Source organism: Ambystoma mexicanum, chromosome 6q, assembly GCF_040938575.1.
Source record: "Ambystoma mexicanum isolate Mex_15411 chromosome 6q, UKY_AmexF1_1, whole genome shotgun sequence".
Taxonomy (NCBI): Eukaryota; Metazoa; Chordata; class Amphibia; order Caudata; family Ambystomatidae; genus Ambystoma; species Ambystoma mexicanum.
In genome coordinates this window covers 268336092-268357631 of record NC_090937.1, presented here as the reverse complement: position 1 = coordinate 268357631, position 21540 = coordinate 268336092, and the positions used below count along the sequence as shown (strand labels likewise).

The following is a 21540-nucleotide window of genomic DNA, read 5'->3' as shown; positions in this document are numbered from 1 at the left end:
AAAGATCCAGTAGCAAAAGAGTGATTGCAGAAATCAGTAAGTGCAGGGGCAAGAGAGCCAATATTGCCCTTAATGGTTCTGGAGGAGCAGGGGGAAACCTGTTTGGAGGATACCTTCATGGAACGGACAACTTTGGCGATCTCATCAGATGTGATAGGAGAGAAGGATGAGAGAAAGGCAGAGGTTGGGTGGGAGGCCATGGGAGGCAAGGGAGTGGGTGAAGGGGCAGGGGAAGAGGGACGCAAGGGTGCTCAGGATGTCTTGAGTTTTTGCAGTGAATTATGTGGCCAGTGCGGTGCAGAGGGCCTGGGAGGGAAGAGGTGATGAGGAGACTGCAGAGGGGTTGGCTAGTTACCTGCAGATTTTAAAGAGTTCAGCCTTGTTGGATGCACAAGAGACACAAGCCTGAATGTGGGCCCTTCTCTTGGTGTGGATGGAGAGTCTGTATTGCCTTTAGAGAAGGCGACAGGCTAGTTTGTCAGAGGGTGAGCCTAAGGTCTGCCACTTCTGTTCCGCAGCTCTGCACTTGTTTTTCAGGGCTAAATTCAGAGTTGTACCTAGTGTTACACTTAGAGGCATGTTTCAAGTGGATCCTAATGACTAGAGCTAGAATGTCTAGGGTATTGTTAATGGCAAGATGGAGGTTTCTGAAAGCGGAGTCAGAGGTAGAGTCTTTTTTGGGGAGAGAGATGGAATGATGGTAGATGCGAAGACAGCAACTGACACTTGTTTCATCGGACGGATGTTCATGAACAAGGTTGGCATTGCTGAGGGAAGCATGGTCAGAGGGCCAAGAGGACACAGGTGAGAGGAGAGAGTGGTCTGACCAGGAGAGTGAAAGATTGGTGTGGATGAAGGCATCCAGCCAAGTGGGTAGGAACAGAAGGGAGAAAGGAGAGGGAGAGTGGGCTGCAGAGGTCATGGAAGAGAGGTCGCGATTGAGGAGTCAAGGTGGATGTTAGAATTGCCTATGAGAAGGAGTTTAGTGGTGGTAGAGAGGAGAGAGGAGGAGAAATCAGCCCATTCAGAGAGGAACAGAGTGGTAGAGCCAGGTGGCCTATAGATGCTGGCAATGGTCAGCAGAAAGTGGGAGAGATGACCAACTTGCAAACTAGGCTCTCGAAGGAAGAGTAAGGGTGGGTGGGTTTGAGGGAAGAAGGGACCCACTCAGGGAAGATAAGTGCATACCCCTACCGCCTGCACAGTTAGGGCGAGGCTTGGAGATGATTGTATAGCCATCAGGGAGAAGGAAGTCAAAAGCAGTGACTGATCTGGTCTTCAACCATAGAACAGCGAGGATATCGAGGTCAAGGTCTTCAAGGAAAGAAGGAGGCAGATGTCTGCAGAGTGTTTAGTGGCAGAACAAGCATTAGGCGTGGCTAGATGCAAGAGTTCTCGACCTTTGAAGGTTTTCTCAGGAGGGGTACAGGGGTATGGTACACCAGTCAGGGCGGGGGACAGAGAGAGAGGAAAAAGGAGCCAGTCAAAGAGGAGGAGATTGGGTTGGGACCCTCAACCAAGATAGTGGCAGTGTGATAGACACAATATCATAATACTTACAATGCAACCAGTACTTTCAGGATGGGGGACTAATTGCAAGTGCGTGATGCTGTATAGTTTACAATTATATCGCAATTATTACATAAATCAGTGGGCTCATGGCAATTGTCTTTGATCTAGGTACATTCGCAATTCGCACCATATATCTTTGGGGTTAGATGTACTTGTCAGCAGTCCTATAAAAAGTTATTCGCAATTCTCAGCCCATGTTAGATCCATCAGCCAATTTGTACCCAATGGTGGGACAATGTCCTTCCACTTTTTTAATATGTTACATTTAGCAATCAAGCATCCTATGTTGAGAAAGGATCTGAATCGCCTCTCTGGAATTTCCCTCCATGGTCAGAATAGTGCACCCATGCGTGCATGTGGTACAGGGTGGCCAACCGCTTCAGACAGCGTATCAAATACAGAACTCAAACATTCCTGCAGTTTACTACAACTCCATAACATGTGAAAGTGGTCTACATTTCATCTTTTGAATCTTGGGCATCGCTGTCTATGCCTGGGTATATTTGACTGATCTTCTTAGGGGTGTAATCAGCCTGTTGAGCATCTTGAACTGAATCAATTTGAATCTAGCATTTAGTGATAGCGTTCTGGTTAGTGTGCACATCTTACTCCATTGTTCATCCAATGGGTCAATCCCTGTGTCTCTAGCCCATTTAAGCCTTGCACTGTGAGTCTGTGTTTATACATACTCATGAAAATCCTGTACAGTGGGGTCAATAGCTTGCGACTAGCATATGAGTTTGAGATGTACATGAAGAGTTCATTTTCCAAAGGCTCTATTGTGTAACCCTCCCACCATGTGGATACAGCGGCCCTCAATCTGTAGAATTGCAATATCTCTGTTGTGTTTTTGTGCTCCTGCTTCCAGGTCTGCAATTTGAGAAACCTCCCTTCCAGGAACTAGTCAGCCAGTGCCCGGTATCCCATATGTTCCCAATGTGCTCAGAAGTAACCATCCCAGGTAGGGCGGAGTCCAGGGAATTTCCATACTGGCAGCCATTTATAATATGGGTGTACTACCCCCACCTTCGCCAATATAGCTCACCATGCAGTGATTGTAATCAGTACTGGGATATATGGGCACTCATCCTTGTATGAGGTGTCAAGTATCAATGTTTTGATGTCTGTCTTATCAGCCGCAAGTCTTTCCAGTCTCACTTGTAGGGGGGCACTGTCACTACCATACCAATTGGATGCGAATTGCACCTGAGAGGCCTTCCAATACATTTCAAGATGTGGAGCTGAGAACCCTCCCCTGTCATAGGCCAGTGTCATTTCCATCAATTTTGTGCGGACAGTGTCTGCATGAAATAGGAACTGAGAAAGTGATCCATGAAGTCTAGTGAAGTTGGTCTTAGCCGGCCAAAGGGGACATTTGGAAAGAGGTATAATAGTATGTTTTGACCAGGGCCAGCCTGCCGGCCACTGAGAGAGGCATAAGCTTCCATCTATCCAATTTTCCAATCACATATTATTCTTGCGCAGCGTAATTATCAGCGAAAAGTGAGCCTCTGTCCCTAGATATCAGGACCCCCAAGAATTTAATCCTGTCAGGTTCCGATTTCAGAGGGAAGTCCTTGCACAGGCTCTCTGTGCTAGCAGTTAGGGGGAGGATTTTAGACTTGGTGTAGTTCACTGCGAGGCGTAAGTATTCTCCAAGGTGTTAGATGTCCCGCATTATCAGGTCTAGATTTGTGTGTGGGTCCCTGACATAAAGCAATACGTCGTCAGCAGAGAGGACATTTTTTTCTGGAGGTCCTGTTAGCCGAAACTCCTGATTTCTGTGGCGTTCCCTTATTAGGTCTGCCATGGGTTCACTGGTGAGTGCGAATAGTAGTGGTGACAAGGGGCAACCCTGACGGGTGTCCATGCCAATGGAGAAAGGCTCAGACAATTGCAAATTCCCCAGTACTCTGACAACTGGGCCGGTGTAAAGGAGTTTAATGTACTTTATCATGTGAGAGCCAAGCCTGCATTTTCCCAGAATTACGAACAGGTACTCCCACAACACCATGTCCAAATTCTTTCTGTGCATTAAGGGTTATCGATGCAGCAGAGGCCTCAGGAGACAGCTGTGCCATAACGTTAAATAAGCAACAGATGCTCAACACAGTGGACCTACCTGGGATAAAGCCTGCCTGATCATTGTGGCCCATGTAAGGCATCAGGGGGAGCAGTCAGTTTGCTACAATCTTCGCAAAGATTTTGGTGTCCACATTAATGAGTGACAGGGGTCTATTCGATCCACAGTCATTGCCGGGTTTTCCTGGTTTGAGGAGTAAGGCTATTGTGGCCTCCCAGAGCGATTCTGGCAGGATAGGATAGGAGGTAGAGGGGGCCAATATTGAGCAATATTCCGTGTAGAACTCTGCTGTGAGCCCATCTGGACCTGAAGCATTGCCTCTGGGGAGCTCTGTAATAACTAGCATAATGGCTTCTACTGTAAATGGTATTTGAAGTTGCTCCTTGGCACTCAGGGACAATCTGGATATCGGGCTATCTTCCAGTAGGCAGTGTAAGGCCTGCTCATCCTTTAATGGACTAGTATGGTATAAATCTTCAGAAAGTCGCCAGAAAACGCCGAGAATGTCTTGATCCGTCCATGTACAGTCCCCTTGCTGGTCCTGTGTACAATCTATTTGCGTGGGGCCTCTCAATGCATATCAGTCTCCCTGGGCAATCACCTTTACCATATTTTCAGCTAATATGAGTTTAGTAAAATATCTAGGTTCCCTCTGGGCATGCTCTTGAAACTGCTCTAGAGTGGTGCGTATGTCTGATAGGAGAGCCGGGCTCGGTGAAGAGGCATATGCATTTTCTAATGCCTTCAGTGTACTCCCACATCGTTCTAAGTTCTGTCTTATAGTTTTGAGAACCCCAGAATCCCTAGAGATGGTCATCACTCTAATGTATGTATTGAATGCTTCCTATATTGTACCATATGATGTGGCGTCTGGAGTGTTGTGGGCGAAGTAAGTGCGCATATCATTTTTGTTGTCTGCTTTGAATACTACGTTGTGTAGTGCCTCCGACTTGAATATCCATGACGTCCGGCTAGGACGTAGGTGCACCCAACATGGTGGGGGGTTCTGAAGTCTTGGCGTTATTAGAATCACCTGGTCATCTTTGGGGTAGGTTTGGCGTACATATTAATTGAGCTTTGTTTCTTTCCACTCCCTTTAGCATCTTGCTGGTATGATTATAGTGACCACGCACACACACACAAAACCCAGGGTTAAACACAGGTGGCTACCCCTAGATTCTAGTAATCTGCAGACTACAAAACCACTTGCATGTATAATACCATGTTGTTGGTAACAATATCTTTATTATTAAACAAGTAATGTAATACGTAATGTAAAAAATACAGTTTAGTAAAAATAGGAACCCCAAAATTAACATCAACAGGTGTAATCACAAAGACAAATATCAAAACATATATTCATATTGCGTATACAGATTGCACACAGCAAACATGTACAATTACACATGCACACTACCGTTTCTCTACTCTAAAGACTCCCATCCACATATTCATACATAAAGTGTTTAGTGCTCTAAAACAGAACCCTTCTTGTACAGTGTATATTAAGTACTGTAGTTGCTTTGGGTTACCAAATGGGGCCACAACTGGTCTATATGTCAAAAGGAAGACTCAAATGTCATCAAGGCCTGCCCAACAAGTTTTGTTCTATTAGGCAATGTGAATAATCACTGGAACTTCTTCAGGGGCTAATGTACACCGATGATATAATACACGGTTTGTGATTGATGCTACGCCAATTAAATACAAAAACGGCTTGGGAGGATAGCTTAGGGGCAAAGTACTCATCTTGGAAGCAAGACGACATGGAGCAACTCAGGTTCGATCCTCGGGTCTGCGCTTAGAAAGCTCTGGGTATTAAGCGCGTTATAAATAACCTATCATAGCATACACACAATTTGAAAAACTATTAACATGGGGGCACTGAGAATGTTGTGAATGGAAGGACAATGGAGGTTTCCTTAAAATTAACTTTCAGACCTTCATTCTTTATTAACTCAATCCCCTTCCCTTCCCTTGCTTGCACGCACCTCCTTCCCTTGCCTGCATTGCTTGGTCACCGGTTCCTTGACACTCACGCCCTTTAATTGCCCATCACATCAAGCACATTCATTTCCCCTCACCACCCTCCATTTCTTGGCTTGCAGTTAGACAATAGACCACATTGATTTACCAGTCAGCCTTTGCCAGACGTGACAGGAAGCCGTGGTCAGGGTCTTGCTGGTAATTGTGGAGATGGGGTCTGCACTTGGACAATGCAGTGCGAATGACGGCAAGGGGACATGGCTTTTTTTGTGCTCCTAAGCTGCACTTTCTTGCAAAGTCAGCTGCATATTTCAACTCACGGAAGCAGAGAGAACTTCAAGGGGAATATGCCTTGGACATAGTAATGGAAAGGGAGCAGGAGCTGCCTGTTATATTTATGTCTGTTTTCAAATAAGGTAGAGTGTTTGAGTGTGTTTCAGGTCTGTGACTGGGGTAATGAGTTTGAGTCTATTTGTGACAGTGCACAGTTTAGGTGGAAGGATGCATCTGTGTACAAGTGACGTCATATCTATATATCTGAACCTGATGTTGATTTGCACATGTATGTCTTGTTGGTCACATAAGGGAAGAGCGTTCTGGACAAGACATCAGAAAGCAATCACAGATTTCGGGTGGTAACAGTAAAATAGTCAGTATTTGGCAAATATTATTGATTTTACCATCCACCGAATTCAGGGTTTGACCAAACAGCATTGGTGGTATTCCATAAGAATATCATCGTTGGTATTTTAGGTGGACTTTTTGCAGAAAATCCACCTATTTTACCTCCACTTTTAAGGTGGAAGTTAAAAAAATCCAAAGTGTGCCAAAATGTTTTCAATCATTCTTTTTACTGTACAGAATGGAATCACAGGTGCTTCCCTTTAAAAGAGTGAACAACGTTTTTACAAAGGGCCATGCTGAGGGGGTAAAAAGGTGGCCATCTCTGATTGCCCCATCTCACCAGCGTACCAATAAAATGCATAAACTTGCCAGAATTTACCCTTTTGTGCAACGAGATAAGCAAGAATAGGGATTTGAGCCGCTACTGTACATAAACCATTCCTTCCTTCACATTGATGCTGAAAATGATTGAAAGAAAGTTTTAAAAAAAGTTTTACATTACTGCCATCAGAGGTGTCATTTCAGAAATAGCGATGGGGGCTTTTCAGAAATACAACCTCTGCTGCTGCTAACCATTGAGTAGGGTGGATTTTCAGAAATACTACTGGCAGAGCTGGTAACTTTCTTCAGCGTTATTAAAAAATCCACTTAACTCTAAATGACCCCTTTAGTTTACATTCTTCTAATAATTAATACCTGAATGTGACATCTTTCTATGTGTGTTTTTCAACTGTGTCCAAAAGTCCAACAGCCATTTCTATAACCATTATATAAGTAAAATTCAATGGGTGCTATTCAGGGTGCTATTAAACCATTTTTGTATGAACATACTGGGGATCAAGAAATTCACCAGAACACAGGGGAAGCATTCGTACAGAATCAAGCTGAGAACATACTCTTATAAGAAATAGAACCTTACCTCCTTGGCAAGTAGGAGTCGTGTTAGGCTGCTTTGGATTGTAACAGACCAATGGTGTATGGGGAACAGCATGGAATCGTATTTTGTATTATTATTTTCTAGCGTGGCTATAGCTTTACGAAGCAACGGAGCACTTTGTAGAGATATACAACAATACAGATAAACAAAGGAGCACTTCACAGAGGTATACAACAGTACAGGTGCATAACATAGCGCTTTTCAAAGTTAACAAATTAACATATATCCAGCAGGGGTAGGATACAGACGGGAACAGAGGAGGGCAATGGCTATAGAGGGTGGCAGCGAGGAGAGGGGCGGACTGTGTCTAGCGAGTCAGGTGGTGCGTGGTGTGATGTGATGGCCTAGGTGTTGAGGAGAGACTCCTTGAATAGGTGCGCCATGAGTTCTTTTCTGGATTGTAGGAGCATGGGGGCGAGTCTGATGCTGACGGGGAGGAGGTTCCATAGACTTGGGCCGTATGCAAAGAAGGGAGCAGTGGTGCCAACATTATAATCCATGGCCACAGAATCTGTTATTGAAATGTATACATTGCCTTTGGGTGGCATGAGATGGTATCTCTGAGTTGCTCCATTTAAATGCTATTCACAAAAACACGCTCACGGGCATTTCAGAGATGCTCAACGGATCTTTAGATTTGCTCCCGTTTTAGGGCTTGGGGACCAGGTATAAAGTAACAGGTGCAATTCGGAGATGCTCATGTACACTGCAACATTTGCTCTGGTAAAACTCTTTGGCAATCGGGTCCTTGGTACTTTAGCTATGAACCTTTCTACGTCTACTGATATATATGGATTGGAAACTCTGTCCAAATGCCAACCAATTGGCAGGGACATGTATACCAGTAACAGTCCAACCAATACCAAGATGAAAATCTCAGAGTAGGGATAAGTGATTTTATTTCATGTGTGTATGTCTGTGAAGAACTCTTGTACTTCCTTGTGCATTGTATAGTCTGTCTTACATAATCGAATATAGGCTGATAAATTACATGTGAGTAATAATTATCAGTAGGCTTTTGCAAAGGTATTCGCTACTCTGATCAGACTTGGACTATTTTCAGAGTGGTTCATTTCAATGGTTTTTCTGAGTAGCATTCCGACTGCCTGTGCCATGCTGTAAATATTCTCAGGAGGAGCAATGCACATTAAGGACTTGTGGTACACAGTGAACTTTAAGAGCATTATCTCAATGTGTGGTCGTGTATGAAAATCATTGTCTCACAATGCTGGACAGGAACACAGCTGATGTACATTCATTTATAATCCTGGAACTTTTGAACTTGACAATACATCATTCATTGATCTGGTTCCAGGAAACACAACACACTGCAGAACTGGTTTTGTCAGCGTGTAGTAAGTATGGTTTACATGCGTGACAGCCATTCACAGGCACAGCAGTTCATAGTAATGTGCGTTTCCAGCATTCCTTCTCACTCATTGCACCACGTCAGACTGAAGGACACAGCAGAAGTCGGAGGGAGGTGAGGGGTAGGGGGAAATCGGGGTAGGGAGCAGAGCAGGGTATTGTTTTGATGATTTATACAGCGCTTTCCTAGCTGCTTCAGAATATGAAGAATGAGGAGGGAAAGCAGATACATAGGGGCCAAGGCGAGTACAAAATGACTTGGATGAACGTTGCCTGTATTTAAATAAAGTACCTTTATGCAGTGAACCCTCAAGCATGTCATTTGTGTGCTGGTCCTGTTCAAATCAGCAATCATAAAATAAATACGTCTGTTCTGTCTTGTCGGGACACCCCAACACCTTGAAAAACTTTTCATGGGACTCGAGCTTGGAGCCTAAAATAGGGAATGCAGAGCACAAATGCATCACTTTGACTCATGGCCTTGAGGCTCAGCTCCCAACACGTTGCATTCTGGTGATTGAAGTATGAGGCTCCCCACTACGAGTGCAGGACTACAAATCACAAACTTGCAAGTCTATGTCAGCTCATGAGCTTGAGCCCTGCGATGGTTTTCCTCTCTTTAGGATTTCAAAAGTACAAAACCCTGACGTGGGCCCATGTCTGATGTGTGCAGCACGTCCAGTGCTAAGATTTTCTTTGTATTTGGGTAGCTTGTGTAAACTACTTACACCTGCCAGGGGAACACCTCGAGATGTGCACGGGGTCTCTCACGCACAAAAGGGTTATTGGCTGTTGTATGTTCATGACATTGCCGGGCAGGCCAAAAACCATCATTGTGTGGTGCATGTGGACCATGTGATAAGCCAATCAGTGATTGGTCTGAATGGCTAAGTGCTGACAATCAGAGGGCTCAAAATGATTATCCAGGGGCAGCCGTAAGCAGTATATACGCGGGTTATCCCAAATGGCCCTTGAAACAAAATGGGACCCGCTCAAGTGACCGCACAAGTTGAGATGGCGCAGTTCATATTCAGATGACTCATATCACCATGATGTGGACAATGGCAAAGCTCGCAGGCCAACCCCTCTGTATTTCTGTTGGCCCCGCGGCGCAAAATGTGTCACAGGTTAACAACTTGGAACGGCTTCATATCACAGATCAAGTTGGAAATTAATGACCTGGCTGAATACACAAAGCAGAACATGTTTAGTGTGTCCATTCTTTATAGCTGGGTTACTTTGAGACAGTAAGTAACTCTAATTTTAAAATTGTGCATTATAAGGGATGGTTTGATACCCATTGTGGGCTAGCAAGGATAAATCTACTGGCCGCTCTAAGAAAATAATACTTCAGACTCAAAAGAAATTGGGCTGTGGAGAACGACATACAAGAAAGCCATTAAGAGCAGGAAAATTGAGCTGTTGGATATATACTGTAATAAACTACTAGTGGCCTCAAGCTAATTTATTACCTCTAAATACTTGGTTTGTCTCCAGGAAGATCATTGCAAAAACTCGCTAATGCTTGCTGCCCAATTTGTCCTGATAAAATAGAGACAAGTCACCACTTTGTATTGTTGTGCCCAAAATATGCAAACTTGGGTGCACAACATCTGATCCCGCCGGTTTTTGAGTAATTAATGTAAGACAGTGTGCTCTGGCTTTTAACTCTCTGTATGTAAATAAATATGGGTCTCTACATTGTGGAATAATTGTTTGAGAAAAGCGATTCGACTTTGACAAATATCTCTCAATGCCTTATTTTAAATGAATATGCAATTTTTTACCTGATTCTCTTTTACGCCTTCTTTTATTCAACTGTTAAGATATAACATGTACTTTTATGAATTGCATTGAACAATTCGAATAAAGATTTTTGATGATGATGAGCTCGATAGGAGAAATGTACAAGTGGACAAAGACACCTTTGGACTACTTGGAAGTGGGACATGGTGGAGGCAGGAGACTGGGACTCCGAGTGGTTGTGACTCGGTAGGAACTTTACTTACTCGCTGCTGCTTGCGTTGTTGTGACCGTCTATGACGCCGCTTGTCACACGATGTGAGGGTGGCTCTGGCCCAGCTACAGCCTTCTGCTCTTGCTCAGCAGCACTTTCCTTTCATGATGAGCTCCGTGACCCTCCTGAGCACACCCAGGCTCCGGACCTCATGCTCCTTATGTACCACTGCATGCAGCGTTGCTCCGTCTGTGGCTCAGCCACACCCTCTGTCAATTTTCATAAAATGTCAGTGTTGTCTGTTACTCTGACAGATTAAGAAATACTGTGCTATTTGAACATGTAACACTTCCTGTGGGGCCACAACAACGGCACGTGCTAAATGAACACTTTACACTATCTGAGGGGGCCTTCAGCTACGTGCAGCACTGCCAGCTCAAAAAAGGAGAAAACCTGAGTGCCTTGGGATGTGACAACATACCCTGCCAGCCTCAGATCCAGCCAATAATATATATTGTATTTTCATTTAACATTGCAGCCACAGCTGCTGCAGTGTACACAAATCATGAAGTGCAAACATCTGTTTCTGCACTTTGGGGGGCGCTTCTTCTCCCTGCGCTAAACAACCAGCCACCACTGCTGGCTGTCAGGAGTAAAGTAGTGATATCCTGCGGCCGAAAAAGAAGACATCAGGAGCACTACCTCATGATGCAGCAAATGGGAACAAAGCTGTTTGTTCAGTAATTGGGGTTATTACATTTATTGTTCACTATCTTGAGGCTTGCCATCCACCAAGTCAAGGCCTCATAGCGATGCAGATCCACCAAGTCAAGGCCTCATAGCGATGCAGATGTAGATGTCCTTTGACCTCCTCAAAGTGAACTTGAACAAGCGTGCATCACTGCTCCTCGTCAACAAAACTAAACACCCCACATCCAGAGCTGACTGTCTGCCATGAACCCTCCTACAGACACTCAGCCACCAAGTAGATGGGATTCCACACAGGCAGCCACCCTACCTTCAGAACATGAATAGTGAACACATCTCAGCTATCATGGTACCATCTACCCTCCTGTGGAAAAAGAAAGCCCTTCCAACCAGAAACCCGTTGCAGCTAAACTATCCAGGCCATAAACCTACCTCACCAGGACAGAGAAAGCACCCTGCTCACTGGCCAACCTACCACCACCATAGCCCCTATGAGAAGTGTCCACCATGTAGATGCTCTCCTCACCAAAGGTCTCTGCAAATGTGACCACATAACGCCCACACTCATCGAACGTCACTGGCTAACCCTGTAAGCATACATCACCTCCAAAGCATGCTGAATCATATACAAAGCTGTCACTATGCATACTCTCTCCAACATGGCAGACAAAGTGACCAGCTGACCAGCTATTTGGTTGAGTGCAACACCAGAAGACAGAGCTTGGCCAGAGTAGAGCAGCAGAAATGCAAAAGAAAAACAGGATGCAAGCATTTTCAGTATATGTGACCAGACTGTGGAACCTCATTTCCAGTCAGCATCAAATTCACCTCCACACTCAAGAATTTACGAAAATAAATAAAGACATTCCTCTTGAAAGAGCACCAATGTCACACCCCATACGATAGAAACCTCGTAAATCCACCCAACCCAATAAGGCTCCTGAGAAGAGAAACACCCTCTACCACCCAACCCCTGTTTGATGCTACGCCCCTCTTTTAGGACTGTGACATGTTCCCCACTAACTGTAAATGTAACTATTCCCTGATACCTTAACTTGCATGCTGATAATGCCTGCTGTTGCATGGAGTATACCCACTTGTAAGCACTAATTATGCGCAGCCTTCCAATTCTTCGTGAAGTTAGGTTTGTGCTCAATAAATCACTGCAATGAATTAAGCAACAAAGTAACTGTGTAGCTGGCTTTCCATAGAACATCAAGCTCATGCACCCAGGCATATAGGTCAACATGCAATATGCACACCGGTAACTTGGGGGTGAGGTTGATCCAAATTATCCACATGCTCAACAAGATGAATGTATTTCCATTCTCCCCTTGTCAATTCCACCACTATCACCATGGAGTTGCCCTTCATCTCCATCGTCATCGCTCTCATGTGTGCCTATCACAAACAGCGTCTTCCATCTGATAGCTAACAAGCAGAATACAATTGGAGTGTGGCATATTTTGTCAGGGGTATACCAATGTACTCCACCATTGACGTGAAAGTACTGCCACCTGCCTATAAAAGATCAACCACATTCTCTGTAAAGTTGGTCTCAGTTTGGGGTATGGAGTTATCCCTTAGGTTGTGGATGGATACTGAATTCCTTGTCCTACTTCCACTTTTCTTATGAGGTTATTTGTACTTCAGGCAGTCAGCCGCAGCCTGGAACCACCTGTGCCTCATGTCATCATGTATCATTATATTGCCTTTGTAACACTTCTTTATAGAAGAGACTGGGCTTGCTCCAATTGTGGTAGCATGATGATGTATTTCGAGGGACAGAGGTTTATTTTCTCATGGATCCCTTTTCTCCTCAAATCTCAGTTGAGTGAAAAATGTGTATGGAGGTGGTCCAGCTGAGGAATATTCATAAAGTCAGTTAAATGTAACTGCTTGTGTCCAATAACTTTCCCTACCCATAGGCACTCAAGGGAATCTCTGTAGAGCTATTTCTAGGATTTTTGATCTATTGATACATTTCAGAATCATTTGCAATACAACAGACCTGACCAGAATCCATTTTATCTCCCTGATGCTGTACTGTTGAGATTCTGTCGACCAGCAAAATGTAGCATTTAGTTTATTTCGGATGTACTTTTATTTTTCAGAACCAGAACCATTCCTCATCTTCAGCCATGGGAAGTCAATTTTTAGAATTGACAGAGCCGGGACCAATCAACAAAGACTAGTAGACAATGCTGGCACTGCACCACACCTGGATTTCCATCACAAGGAAGGGCGTGCCTACTGGATGGATTCTGAGGAAGGGGCACTCCATCGAGTGTATCTGAATGGCACACAGCAGGAGGTAATACCATTTGCATCTCATGAAGTCAAACCAGATGCCACTAATGTAAAGAAACTACTGTAACCCACACACATTGGGATGTTGCATCATATTCTGCCTGTGCCACACAAATCCCTTCAGCCAGCCACATGTTAATGTTAAAGGTTCTTGTACCGTGTGAGAAGCTCATGGTGACAAAAAGTAAGACAGGCACAAGTGATCACAGCTGAAGGGTATTTATTGAACAATGAAAGTGGTATGCGGGTTGAAAAAACACCTAATCTAAACCTAAATCTGAGATGCAGATGGGTGTTGACCATCAAATGAAAAAAAAAAGGTAGTCCTACTTGGGTCGTGTCAAATAAAAGGGCCTATACTAAGAAAACATATTGCCAATTTGTTGCGTTAAATATAAAAGGGTGTGTGGTTAAGCTTCAAGCATAAGAAAGTGTTCTCAAATGATAAATCAGGAGGCGGTAGCCTGAGTCTCCCTTCCCCATGGTTTGAGCACAGGGTAAGGTTGGAGTGTGGAGCTTGTAACAGTATGATATCGGGCGTGTACAGCATGAGACAACAGTTCCAATGGCAGTTCTCAGGACCGTTGATGGTAATTTCTCATTTCCTCTGAAAGTCTCTTGCCTTCGAGGCCTGATGTGTTTAAACAACAAAACAAAATCTCCTTTAACAAATGAAAGTCTGCTAGGGTAATAACAGTTTACCTGTTTTCCCCTCTTCTGGGCTGACCCTTCTCAATTGTATTCTAAAGTTCAAAATAGGGTGATGACTTCACCCCTTCAGTGTATCATTTTCCACATAAAAGTTGGATGAGCGCTTCGCCCCTGGATCTCCCTCACTCGGGCTCGGATCTCTCTTGACTGCTAGTCTTTGGGTGTTAGCTCCCTCTTTCGCAACAGTATTTCTTTACAATGGTTCAAATAGGGTGAAGGCTTCACCCCTGGGTGCCCCTCTTTTGGGCTGACCCTGGCTCAGTTGTTTCTTTGCATCTTTCATTCTTTTTTCATTAAACTTTGGGTGATAGCTTAACTCCTTGGATCTCCCTCGTTTGGGCTCAAACCTCTCTTGACTGCTAGCCCTTGGGTGACAACTTCACCGCTGCATCTCCCTTGTTCAGGCTCGGACCTCTCTCGACTGCCAGTGTTGTGAGGATTCCCTTTCTTTCACAGTGCTTGTAGATCAAAGTCTTTCGATTGTACAGGGATTTTACTTGATCCTCTGTATAACCACTTTGACCTGTTTCGCGGGCCTTCCTACAGCCTTCTGGTACTTGTAGTTTTTCTTATATGGGCTCGGCCAAAGTCTGTTGAATTAGCACCCATGTGGTGCCATTTGCCCTCTGCAGCTAGTCTCCCCTTCACACTTTTAACAGTTCATTCAAAGGTCAATAGCTTTGATTCGAAGCTTGCCACTCCTGCGATTGTCACTCAACGCAGCCCGGTTCTTATAGGTTCTCCCCTCAACACGCTGGTTGTGTGTGAACCACTTGGCTTTTGGCTTCTTTGGAGTCAAGGCCAGCACCACAGGCGCGGGAGCTTCCCTCGCTCCTGCTTATCGGCATAAGCTTGACCCGTATACTGCCCCATCTGCTGCAGGACACTTGTGCTATTGTTCGCGGTCTTAGGCTCTCTTCCACGAAGGTTCTGCAGGTCTGGGACGAAGAGGGCAAGGTCACTTTTGGCCTCACCACCCTCTTGCTTCCTGCTGTCTTTCTCCGTCTCTTGAACTGCCGCTTGGTAGCCGTCTCGTCGTGATCTCTGCTATGCTCGTCTATCTCGCCTTGCGCATCCCGCAAGAAGAGGTGGAATCTCAGAAAAAGCAGTTGGTGGAGTTTCCAAACATCCTACATAGTTGGAAGGAAAACAAGTGATATATGGAATATTTGGGTTTGGGGTGTTCTTGGAAGGGTAGGTTTTGGATGGTTTGTTAAATGGACAAAACCGACGGGGATGGAGAGTAGAAAAGAGGGGATTGTGGGAACGGTAGTGTTCTGTCATGGCGGTTTAGTTATTCGGAAAAGGACAATCAGAAGGACAGGATTGGTAGGGTTTGTGGGGCAAACGGGAATAGCTGGGACTGTGTAATAAACAAGAGGGATTGTGGGAATTGTAGTATTTTAACTGAGTAGGTTGGGAGTGCAGAAGATAGTCGTCAGAGGGAAAGGAAGAAGAATGACTGGGAGTATTTAAATGTAGATTGGTGAAACAATAATTCTGGAAGTTATGCTTTTTGGGTGTAACCAGGTTTGGGACCGTAGATGATTGATTTCGTATGGAGGGGTTGTTGGATCTGAGCCAGAGAGATATAACAGGAGGAAGGGAGGCAGATGTAATACAGCCCATGAACGCTTTAATATCTTGCCCTTCTCTCCTTCTCTGGCTCAATACAGTTCTCACCTGGGACATTTCCCCGAGCATGAGCCCGGGTTCCCCTATCCAGGTGATCCTCCCCCACTGGTCCACCCCCAGGAACTGGATCCAACAGCGATGGCCGTGTCCTGGCCACCTGAATAAGGGATTCTCGAGGTCTTACGGGAGGAATACCCTTAGGTTTCTCACATCGCGCACTGTTGCCACTTGCATGGTCTCTTGGTGCTCTGGCAGATATGTAAGGAGGTCAGCAGGGTTTGTTAGTGGGATTGAGCAGGAGAAGAGCAAGAGAGCTGTGATGTGCTGTTGGCAGTTTCAGTTTGGAGAAACCGGTCACTGAGCGTAGGTACGTTTTCGGTTGGTAGCCGTCATGTGGTGTTGAGGTGTGATTGTTTTTAGTTTAGAGTTTAAGAGTGAGTATGCAGAGAGGTGAGTTTTTAGTATGGTTTGATTAGTGGTAATACATTTCTTGCACCCAGCATTCTGACTAAGAGCTGCACATTTCCCAACCCGTAGCATTCATTATTGTGCTTGACAATTGCCAACCCCAGGAATTCATCCAGGTGTGATGCATTCTCTGTCCACAAGTCTCCAACCGTGTGCGTCATGGTTTCTGCCCCCACAACAATTGCTCTAAGTGTGATGCATATCACACCCTCGGCAGTCCATCTAAGTGTCATACATCTCCCTCCCCTATCTGTCCATCCCAGTGCGGCACACTTTACACCCTCAACACTCAATCAAAGTGGGATACACTTCTGGTCTCCAACAGCCTTTCTAAGTGTGATGCCTCACCCATCCCCCGTACTCCATCCCTGTGTGACACACTCCCCATCCCCAATCATTTCATCCATGTGTGGTACATTTCCTGCTCCCAAAAGTCCTTTGGGGGTTGATGCAGTTCCTACCCCACACAATCAGTCTTGATCGGCCCAGCATGATTCAGGGGTTATATAGTGCCTGTCTACAGGCGCATCATGGAGCATAAGGCTTAGCTATACTATTAGACGAGGTTCAGAATGTAGCTGACCTACACAAACAGGCTAAGTGTGGACATGGCTAAGTTACACAATTAGGTTACCTGCAGGATAAGACCGGCCTATGAGGGTAGGCTAAATGCGGGTCAGTATAAGGTATCAGGTTATTCAAAAAGTTTTTTATCCAGGAATACATTAGCGGTTGTGCTCCCTGCTTTTCTGGTAGAGTTATCTTGCTGGATTTTGTCCAGTTAAGCATGTTAGATTGTGTCGATGGGGGTAGGTTCATATGCTCGCCTAGGTTCATGTTAGGTACTCTCCCCGTTGAAAGTAGCAGATTAAAGAGGTTTAGATAGTATTTAGATGGTGTTTCCTGTGCAAGGATTGATTTGTATATGTCTGGTGATCAGTTGGGGAGCTTGCCTTGTTGCTTTTCTTCACCAAGCTGATGAATGTTTCTCTTGATATTTGGGGAAATATGTTCAGCCTGGTTTATGGTCCGGGGGTTGGTTGGATGTGGTGGACGTTCGGGTGGGTTGGTCTACTTTGTATGATCCGATGCATGTTTGTGGTTTTACTCTTAAAGTGATCTGCAAGATAGTTGCATAGTTTTTGCATTGAGACTGGTTTGTTATTGCATCTGAGAGGGTTTCTCATCTTGTTTACCAAGTTGAACAGTTCTTTTTGGGCGTTGTTGGCTTTAGTGATCCGATCGTTGTAGTATTTATTTTTTGCTTTGAGAATTTCTGCTTCATATGATTGGATCTGTTTTTGATATGTAACTCTTTTGTTTTGGTCATAGTTTTCCCTCCATTCTTGTTCTAGATTCCTTTTTGTAATTTTCATTGCTTTGAGGTTGGGTGTGAACCATCTACCCACCAATTTCTTGCGTGATGGGATGACAGTATTTTCTGGTCAGATGCTATCTATTGTTTTCGCGATCCAGTTCAGGATTATGTCTGTTCTTTCGCGTATATGTCAGTTGCATCCAGTGTTGGAATTGATGGCTTTGAGGATTCTAGCTTTCCCTTTAGGTCACTGCTTTTGATGGTTTCCAGTTTCTTTTCCAGATCGGGTGGTTATTTTGGGACTTGTTGGATGCTTTTGATGATCATTGGACTACAAAGGGTATAATGAGGTGGTTGTTCCAAAGTATTTGGATTGGGGTGATGTTGTGATCAGATTTGTATTGGCAAAAATTGCATCTACAGTGTGGTCCCTTTCAGCATTTTTCTTAGTTGCATGGACTCAAGCTGTTTAGTTAGTGTTTTCTGCAAGTTCCTGTGCTCTTCTTTGAACCATATGTTGACGTTGCTGAAAATGATCAGGTGATCATGTTTAATGGCCATGTTAGTGACTGCTTCGACAAAGGTGTCTATGAAGGTTGCAGGTCGGGGATCTATAGATGAGTAGACATAAGGCATAAATTCGTTTTAAAACATTGATTAGCAGAGTTTGCTCATTAAAGTTTTCTTGATTAGCAAACAAACTCATCTGATTAGCAATGTTTTACTAATATTTTTAATGAAAATGTTACCAGAAGTTATTGTAGCTAAGACATTAAATAAGCAACAGTACAGCAGTTTTGTGTACCGCTGAAGTAAGACATTAGCAAGATGATTCAGGCCTTGCAAATATGTTAAAATTCTGCTAGTCCTGATCGTCAAGTAACAGATTTGCCAACTTGACCTAAGAGAAATGCACTTGACCCATGGCAACTGACATAAAATGTGAATGCACTGTCTGTAAAATGCTGTATGTCACCACAAACCCACTTAATGTTTGGCACACTACGGCCACACAGAGGTCAGCCATGCACAATGAAACGTTGATTGACATTTACTACAAACAATGTAAATGTTTTTCCAACATCCCCTGCAAATGGTACGCACACTTCAAAAAATCTACTCGACTATGTGAGTAGGTGTAGAGACTTTGCTAGCCCTGTTGAGTGCCTGTAAAATGTAAACAAACTCTGTTGTTTCTCGCATGCAGTCCTCTCCTCTTACACAACATATTCTGTGCTTATATGTCTATGTCTTCTAGTGTTTTCCTTTGAATACTAGGATGGTTGGTGTGTTTCACAGTTGCTAAGGTCTTCCTGTGAATAGTAGTGTGTTCTTTGGTTTTGTGCCTAAGGTGGTACTTGCTGGTTTTCCTTGTGTTGCTCCCTGGGGTTTACATTCAGTGCCTGGATGGGTTGTTGTAGTTCACAGTTGTGACTTCCTTCCTGTGAGTCTGAGGTTTTCTCTTTATTTGTATCAAATGCCATAGTCATCGATGTGAGGTCCTTTTAAGGTTTATTTTGTGTTTCCGCTTTCCTTTTCTTTCTTTTGGTCCTTTGATTGAGTTTTTGGTGTATATGTTATTGGATTATTGGATTTTAACATGCTTGTTAAGAGGGTCTGCAAAGTCCCACATTACATAGAGGTTCTGAAGTCATTTCAAACCAGACTCAATAACAGAAATAGACAAAGTGCAAGGCAAAACCCAGCTTTATTATCATCAAAATAAAGCAGGGACAGAATACAAGCATTGAATTCTTGGAGCTGTCTATGGTTACATAAAAAATAACGGTTTATATATTCAACATTTGTCATAACTGATATCATACTGTAATCTTAGCGACAAAAACCTTTGGGGAATGGGGATTGGTTAATAGAGGTGTTTACATATACACTCTATAGGGGTTACATTTAGAATTGGGTAACGCCTGTCTGATGGATCCTCCTGCGTCCACCTCTAAATTGAAAATGGTAAAAAGACATCATCTCTGTAATATGTAATTGGCTGGCACCTTGCTTCATGGGCGGCGTAACATTAGAGATTTTCTTTGGTTGTCTTCTTACTAACCAACGTCATACAACTGAGAGGTTGTCAAGACATGAGCCAGATAAGAGTAGGGGGAGAGAGAGAACCACAGACTGCTTTCCTTTCAATTAAAGAACATACCATCCCTCGTTTCTAGGACATGAGCCAGGATGATTCTTTGTATTTGGCCTTGTGTGTTGTCTCGTGTCTGGGGATATGTGTAAGGAGTAAGGCAGGTGTGCCATTAGTGTTCGTTGCTAATAAATAGACAGTGTTCTTCAATTATGGGTCACATGTGATGGGACCGTGTTTGGAATTATTTCACCCTTCATTTATTGGGGGTTTAGTTAGTATCGATGCAAGTATTATGTTTTCTCTTGCAACCGTGGACACTCTTGAGTTATTTTTCATGGAGTCTCTTGGCTTATAGTTCTCCTGGACCTGGCTTACACGGGCTATTTGGACTATAAAACTGGGAGTATCCTTCTTGCATCCTGGGAATTCTATCTCGTGCTTCCACTGCAACGTTCTAACACTCTCTGAATTCACAATAACCTTGGCGGTGGTTGCCAGTTCCTTCCTGAGCTGTACACAGATCTGTATTTATTTTAATTTCATCATTTTGAGTTCTCATAAAGCCTTGGGGAGTTTTGTTTAATTAGAAGCATGTTGTGGCTTCCATTTGGGAAAAGATTGCTGTCCATTACTGTTGCGTGTCTATGTTAGTGAGCTATATTTGCGTGTAGTTCATGTTGCATTCAGCTTATACATTGCTTATGTTAGTATTCTTCATGTCTTATGGATACTATGTTAATATTCTTCATGTTTAAGTGCATATGTTGCTGAGTGTCTTTCATGTTGAGTGCACATTACTTTGTGTCTAATGCATACACATGTATTGTCACAATGTTAATTTGTATACTCGGGCAATCTTCAGCTTAGATCGTGTCCATCTCCTGCTGTACCTGCCTGGGATAAGGGCAGTAGTAACGTTTCTCACCTGTGCATATTGAGCTGGGGAGGGGCAGATGCTATGGATGATGCATTTATCTGCCTCTCAACATTCCCCCCTCTTTGAGTCCTCAACCACACTCTTCCTTCTACTCTCTCTCAGATAAGGCTCCTTGGGTATCCATATTTATGTCCCCCCTCGCAAGCAGCCTTTATGTCTAATATGTTCGTCCACAATCCAGGTCATATAGCAGCATTCCCCATTGGAAGCACAATACACCCAGTTCTCGGTGTAATTGTGAGGTTCCTGAGGACAAATACATTTTGATCCTGGAGGGGTGATAGGGCTTTCCATTGGAGGTCATATGTTTAGGTATACTTGTGTACATGAGCATCCAGGTTTATTACTATTTTCATTCCTACTGCCTTTTTGGCAGTCTTTTTGCATTGGCTTATTGCAATTCTTGGAACACAGAAAGAAAATAGTACTAGTACTAAAAAGGTTGTCAGTACTTTGGATGCATTAGCCAACTTGGAGGGGATCCAAGAGAACAGGTATTTAAACCATTCATCATAAGCATTATCATCCACCTCCTCTACCATTCTTATGTGTATTTCTGTTAAGGTGGCTATGGCCTCTGTGATGGTTCCATTCTTCTCATTGTGGGCAGACATGTACGTGCAGCAAGAAGGCCCAATTTTTGTACAGATGCCCCCCTCCATGGTCGTTATCAGATTGAGAACGTACCTGTTCTGTAGGGTCATGAGTCTTTTTGCTCTCAGCTCTTCTCTTATGGCATTAACGCCTTAAGTGCTAAGGATGAGTATGCTTGTCCTATTTGCATAGAATTGCATAGAGCTCAGCATTTGAGGGGTTAAAGCATTTTAC

General features: G+C 43.9%; 1 protein-coding gene across 3 annotated transcripts in view; it reads left to right on the top strand.

The window, feature by feature from the left end:
* The window catches only part of EGF (epidermal growth factor), a 775649-nt gene that overhangs the window by 95665 nt on the left and 658444 nt on the right, over nt 1-21540 (top strand). For all 3 annotated transcript variants that reach the window (XM_069630734.1, XM_069630733.1, XM_069630732.1), the window contains one exon: nt 13350-13549. In XM_069630734.1, the coding sequence (XP_069486835.1) occupies nt 13350-13549 (200 nt within the window). The remainder of the gene's footprint in view (nt 1-13349; nt 13550-21540) is intronic.